This window comes from Meleagris gallopavo, chromosome 8 (genome assembly GCF_000146605.3).
Source record: "Meleagris gallopavo isolate NT-WF06-2002-E0010 breed Aviagen turkey brand Nicholas breeding stock chromosome 8, Turkey_5.1, whole genome shotgun sequence".
In the NCBI taxonomy this organism is placed as follows: domain Eukaryota; kingdom Metazoa; phylum Chordata; class Aves; order Galliformes; family Phasianidae; genus Meleagris; species Meleagris gallopavo.
The window spans coordinates 18,568,324-18,575,381 of record NC_015018.2 but is presented as its reverse complement, the minus strand read 5'-3'; the positions used below and the strand labels follow the sequence as shown (position 1 = coordinate 18,575,381).

Sequence of the window (7,058 nt, the reverse complement as noted above, 5' to 3'; positions counted from 1 at the left end):
ATTAAGGAGGTGGCCAGTCCCCAGCTAATTTTGCTCTGGACAGTCAATGTACAAGTTGAAACCACCTATCTACAGATGAAAAATGCTGAAGACAGAACGGAATGTGGAAGAGAGGATTGCCAATCTAACTTTGATCAGTCTTATCGTGAGGATGAAAAGGCTGGTCCAGATCTCCAAGGAAGGCATCCAAAACAAATTACAGAATAATTTTAAGGAGTAATAAATGAAGTAGTGCAATCCAAGGCACCTTGAATTCCAAGTTGAATTTTTTAATTCTATTCAGATGAAATGCATTTGGTCCTCCATGATAACCTGATTTCTCATCACATTTAAGGCTATCATCTGTCTTTCAAAAAAATGAGCATTCTTACTGATGTGCCTAGCCAGTTGTCAAGTCTCTGTTTGCTACTTTAAGTCTATATTAGAATGTTAATGGTAAATCTCTCTAAAACCCTTCCCTCAACACACATGACAGGGAAAAACTGGAATATAACAAAATTGTTGGAAAAATCTGAAATAATGACAGAGACATTAAATGTGAGGATTCTGATGGATTCAGAACTCCTGGCTAGCTGCTTTTGCTGAGATGGAAAAGCATAGAATATGCCATTGCACATGCAAGTGTGAAAGATGGGGGCACCCAAGCAGGAGTTGGATCCCAGACCTTCCTTATGTGTTATAGCTGTGCCACACCTGTATTATGCATGTTCCTCCCACTGGGAATTCTGAAAACACCAAGTATGTATCCATCCTTCGTGGTAACTTCATACTCCTCACATAGGTATCCATGATACCTGATCATTTCACTCTGTGGGAAACCAAAGGAGAGCTTATTAACACGCAAGCCATCCCATTCTGAAGCAGAGGAAGGCAGGCAGGTAGTACTTGGCTGCGCTCAGCATTCAGTACATTGCAAATCTTAAAAGCTTTCATCTCCTCACTAGACCCATGTGTCTAAAAATCAAGGTAACAGATCAGTTGCATGCTGTAAAGTGAGATGATTGGGGAAAGGAGCGTGGAAAGTCAGGTTTCCCTGTGTTCAGGTGCTGTCTCCTCAAGGGAGACTACCTCAGCTCTCAGAGCAAGTCTAAGGGAGATAATTTGTCATGTTGTGCCAGGCTGATACAGATGGTACCTTTCCAGAGAGTAATAACATGCACCAGTATTGGTATAAGACTATGCCAAAAAATGTTTTCTGTAGTCTGTAATGAGTCCTTTCCTGCCAAAGTATGGTTAGGTAAGCCATGTAAGCCTATTACAAATTCACAATACTTGAATTACTTAGTGGTGTGAGAATTTGCTGGTTGAAGGAAGGGTTCAACCTCCCTTACCACTGTACTGAGCACGGAATCATAAAATCGTTAAGGTTGATTGGAAAAGACCACTAAGATCATCTAGTCCAATCATCAGCTCATCACCACCCTGCCCACTAACTGTGTCCCTCAGCATCACATCTACACGTTTCTCTCTAGACACCCACCTCCAGGACAGTGACTCGACCATCCCCCTGGGCAGTTGTTCCAGTGCATCACCGCTCTTTCAAAGAACAAATTTTTCCCAATATCCAACCTGAATCTCCCTTGGCACAACTTGAGGATATTACCTCCTCTCCTATCACTGTTACTTGGGAGAAGAGGCTGACCCCTACCTCGCCACAGCCGTTGTAGAGAGAGTTGAAGTCTCCCCTAAGCCTCCTCTTCTCCAGACAACAATCCCAGTTCCCTCAGCTGCTCTCCATAACACCTGTGCTTCACACCCTTCACAGTTTTGTTGCCCTTCTCAGGACACACTCCAAGGCCTCAGCAGCTTTCATGCAGTGAGAGGTCCCAAACTGAATGCACTGCTTGAGATGTGGCCTCAGCAGAGTCAGGTACATGGGGATGATCACCTCCCTGCTTCTGCTGGCTGAGCTATTTCTGATACAAGCCAGGATACCATTGGCCTTGGCTATCTGGGAGTGCTGCTGGATCATGTTCAACTGGCTGTCAACTAACACCCCCAGATCTTTTTTTCCTGTGTGCAGCTTTAGCTGGAAACATCAAGGTGTGTTGGGAGATGTGACTGTACAAGCAACAGTCACAGTAATAAGCCATGTGTTTGTCATGTATCTATTAGGGTTCACCCTAAATACAGGCAGAGAAATCCTATTGTTCAGGCTGAAATTGTGTATTGTGTGCATTACCCACAGCAGTCACACTGTGGGTATGACACACACTGGAGTGTGACACACCCCAGTTGCTGCTGAGGTTAAAATTCAGTGGCCTGGATCTCCAAGCTCTCCAGCAGCTTCTGGGGACTTGCTGGGCCTTTGAGCCAAGAGCGAGAGCCAACACGCTCTATTCTAGTGCTGTGTCAGTGTCCTGGTGCAATGCACATAAATCACGTCTGTCCCCACTACATTCGGAGATGGCCCTCACTGCGGTCCTGACTCTAATGCAGTGGCTTTGGGAAAGGCAGGTTGGGGAAGTGGGCAATAGGGAGGGGGCTCTTCTTTAGACTTCTTCACATGGCCTGTTTAAGATGGTACAGTGGTAGTGGTGTTGTGAAAGACATGTTAAGAAGGTATGCAGGGAAAATGACACAACTTACAACGTTCATGAGGTCTTCAGGGTTGCGTTGCTTCCTGTACAGTCCTTCCTCTGATTTCAGAGCATGGAGTGCTGTGAATCCTGCTGAAAAGGCAACAGCTTGGGAGCACAGCAGCATGAGGAGACACCACATCTTGGGGCTGTGTGAAAGAGCAGATGCAGTATGCTTGCTTTAGGAAGAGAGAACTGTGATTTCACAGGAAGCCATGCATGCGGAGTTGCTTGACTCATCCATTTGCCATAACAACAGGATTCTTCACCAGCCCAATTCTGCCACTTCATCCAAGAGCCTTCTCTGCTATCTTCATTTTTTCCCTCATTTTTTCTATTGCTAGTTCTGAACCCAGTGTTTCTCTGTCTCTCAAACTGATGGCTGTTACCACTGTGAAACCATGGAATTATTCATTTTTAGAGCAGTTTACAATGGAAACTGACTGTGTTTTGCCAAGGGTCTCTATCCTTTCTCTCTAAGAAGCAGCTGTCATTGAAAATCTTGTGGGGAGGTGACACCTTGCTCTTTCTGGCTGGACTGTATGGTAGCTATTCTGAATGGAAATTGGAGAGTGCAGTCTGTCTAGAAACAGCTTAGGCTGATGCCTCTTACAGTAGATATACTTCCAGGCTTTAGTCTTTGTTTTCCCAGAACACAGTTGATGACTATAGAACACTTCCCTCTCTGTGCCTCCCTGAACTTTTTGTCAGCACACAAATTCTATTTCCAAAGTTCCCTAGAAAAAGGAAGAGCATGCCATGTGTCATAGAAAGCTACTGGTTAGGGACTGTGAGTTGAATCTGTTTGGATAGCAAAAGAAATACTGTTGTGTTCAGTGCTTCTTGCCTACAAAAGAGCTGCAAATAAGTGGGATAGGAATTTTCTTTCCAATGTGAAGAAATTCACAAAAAGGATTCATCCATGCAGCTCATGATTGGACTTACATTTCTGGAAAAGCTCTGATATCTCTAATAATGATTGTGTGCTGTGTCTGCTTGTGTGAGGAGAGAATAAGGGCTGGAAAAAGATAAGTAGCAGTCATTCTGCAAGTGGATAACAATCTTACAGATCAGATTTAATACCTAAAGTTCAACAGTAGGATCTATGGGACAAAAGTGATGAGTAATGCAATGTAATGTTTCAGCTCACTGAGGTTTCTTGTAAGACTGACACACTAGTGGTGACTGGGGACATTATGGCTCTTGTAGGCTCGGTTTCCTCAGAACAGGGCATGCTTCTGTCACTGTGGGTGTTTATCTTTGTTCATCGTTCTGTCCATCCTGTTATTATTTTTTTATGTCACTGATGAACTTCTGCTAAGTGCAACATTGAGATACAAGTCTCTGAAGTAATGGGGTTCCCAAGATCTCCTGAGGGGAAGGACTATTCAGGGGATTTGTGCCAGCTGTAACGTGTTCTACAATGAGCTGAGCAGTCAGCACAAGTGACATAGCCAGCTAACCAGCATTCATACAGCTCCAAGGCAGCCACAGTACGTGTGCCTGGTCATCAGGATTCGTGAGGGAATTTCATAGGAGACCCATCTGCATTAGGAGGTAAATAAGGTTTGGGTAAAAAGTCTTTCTGAGACTGTGCATTGCTAGGTACACTGAACACAGAGAATCTGATTTTAATGAAGGACAACAGTTCTCCACATTCTGGATTCTACTTTTAGTGTCAGGTATCTGCTATAGCAAGACATGTCACTCATATGGGCTTGGAAATTGAGCTGTAGATCAAGAGAAAATAAGAGTATTTCCCTGGCAAACAATGCGGAAGATTATCAGGATTTAGGGGGGCGGGGTAGGGGGAGGAGGCAACCAAGAGATTTTTTCACTCTGAATCTCCTATGAAAAAAGTAGTTCTGGCTTTTTCTGATCTTCAATTTAACTTTCAAATTTTACTGAACAAACTTAAAGAAGCCAAACCTCCTTAGTCATCAGACAACTGCAATGAAGCAGAGTTTGGAAACACCCAAAACTTTAAACTTGGCATCAAAACAAATACCATTCAGTTCTGTTTGTATATTGAATACTTCTTAATTTTTGTTGTCCAAACAGGAAGACTTCCAGCTACAAGCTGAGTCAGCACAATAGTCCTTTCTGCTTTCTGTTGTTTTATTTTGTCCCAGTGGGAGTAAAATGCAGCTCCCTGTCTCTGTACATAGAATCTCATTTGGGAAGAAAACACTTTGCTAATGTCTCAGCGTGCTTTCAAATCTCTAGCAAATCATAATGGGGCAATGAAGAGGCTAAATCACTCCTCTTGTTAGGGCAATTTTTTCTCAAAGCACTCAATTGTCACATAGCTTATCTGGCATGCCTCACAGGCTTTCAGGTATTCACCTTTTAAATCAGATGCAGCAGGCTAAGTAACATCAGTCTTAGCAGGTCAGAGCTCCAGTAAGCTTCAGGAGCAAAGACTTCAAGAGAAATGAAACTATAGGGAAATGCTAGATATGGTAAACTGTCAGAAAAGAAACAGGAGGAAAAAGTCAGAGAAGGAAATGCCCTTGAAAGATCTTTTGGGATTTTTAAGGGTTAGTGAAATTGTGCTACAAGACCTTCAGAAATTTATCCATATAAATGAGAATCTGTTGGTTTACTAATAAAATGCACATATGCATGGAACTTCAAGAACTGAATGTCCAATTTATATACACTGCTTCAATACTCAGACTTTAATTCTCTTGTTCTTAGACTGAATAAATAAGTAGAGGAAAATGAAACAGTCACTCTTTTTCTTTTTTTCACTGCAGGTTGAACTTATTAGTCTTCCAACTTGAGCAAATGTACTTCCATGCATAGCAATAGGCTTACAGATCAGAGAGGAAACAAGCCATCTATTCTTACAATTGACTGCACAAAACCAGGACTGCATGTCTTTATGGAGATAGGCAACAGAGAAAGAGATCACGAACACATATGTACAAGCAACTTACCTCTGCTCTGACTGCCTTACTTGTGTCTTTGGCTGCAGTTCCTTGTCTGTCTCCAGCAGCAGAATGATTCACTGGCAGAAACCTATGCCAATAAAAGGAAGTCCAAACACAATGAGCACTTCAGGATAGCAAGTGTCATGAGTTGGCAGCATGTATTGTAGAGCATGTTTAACTGCTGATTTGGCAGTGCTTCAGAAGTGAGGAAATCTTTGTGATGAAAAAGATCTTCCAGTTAAATTCACAAAACCATGTATCAGGAGAGGTTAACAATTGCTTACATACCAGTGGTTATGATATTCAGCACAGACCTGGGCATTCCAGTTCCCTGGGCTGTGGCAGACCTTGACCTGTAATGTTTCACGTTTTGAGGGCTGCTTTAAATATAATATTTTAGGATGAAGAGTAAGAAGTGTCTAATTTCTCACAACATACTGTCTGAAGAATATTCTTCTTGCTACTAATCTGCATTTATTTATGTTAACTTCAAATTTATCATTGCACACACATTCCTAAATGTGTTTTTGAGTGAGGACCACAACTCTGGATATCCATATTATTCTCGATTACTCTCTCAGAGTTGACACGGCTCGCATAGAGACACTCTCATGTCAAAGAAGGCTTGAACACTTTGTAAAACCTTTCTCCCAGGGAGAGAATAAACAAGAGTTATTGTTTCTCCCTAGCTATTTTCAGAAACTTTGAAAACACTGTATCTTTGGGGGCCCTCTTCCTGACTGCTGGATTAATTGTGGTCAGCTCAGAGGCTCATTCTCACTGAAACTGATGGCTAGAATGATGACTAGAAGAGCACCTTGTTTTTTTAGGCAGCCATTTAGGCTACAGTCAAAGCAGAATCCTCATGCCTGAGTACCAGGCTTTTGGCTGATGAATTCATAAATATCTTTGGAAGAACTTGTGTTTTGTCATAGACTGACTGCTGAGCTTTTAGAAGAGCAGCAGATGAAAGATACATTCTCAGCTGCTAATACAATGCTGTAGGGTGGCAGAGGAAGGAGAGAAGTGACATAAGAACAGGATATCAGAGAAGACACAGTAACAGTTCTACTTTACATACAAAGTAGAGAACATGGTTTGGGTTGTGTGGTGCTGAACTACCTTATGGGGTTACACCACAATGAGAGCATTATGTGGAAAGATGAAAAAGATAGAGTTATGTAATGTCACCTGCAAACTGTCTGAGTGCGACAGCTGTATCTGCTGGTTAGCATCCCAGACTTCACTCATCTTGATTCAAATGGAGACTGAGGGTGACACTGTGAAAAAGTGACACCCTAAGTGCACTGTATTTCTTTTCCACTAATGACATTTCATTGTGGAGATGCAGAAAGCTATAATACTGTAGCCTAATAACCAAGGAGGCTACCCTTCAAGTGAGTGCTTTTATGCAATAACTACATCACTGCAGCAAGGTTTGTAGAGACAGATTTCCCCCAGGAGATGGAATAGGATGATAATTTCTTCAGCGCTTTTTCCAAAGCACTCTTTCCAGCCTAGGGAAGGGCTCTCTTTCAAATGA

The 7,058-nt window shown here is 42.3% G+C and overlaps 1 protein-coding gene across 1 annotated transcript in view; it reads right to left on the bottom strand.

The window, feature by feature from the left end:
* Positions 1–5,671, bottom strand: part of LOC100550754 (lysosomal acid lipase/cholesteryl ester hydrolase-like) — a 12,875-nt gene extending 7,204 nt beyond the window's left edge. The window contains exons 1-3 of the mRNA XM_010714486.3: positions 5,522–5,671; positions 2,590–2,728; positions 694–808 (exon numbers count right to left, since the gene is read on the bottom strand). Coding sequence (XP_010712788.1) covers positions 694–808; positions 2,590–2,721 — 247 coding nt within the window. The 5' untranslated portion in view covers positions 2,722–2,728; positions 5,522–5,671. The remainder of the gene's footprint in view (positions 1–693; positions 809–2,589; positions 2,729–5,521) is intronic.
* Between the last annotated feature and the right edge of the window lie 1,387 nt (positions 5,672–7,058).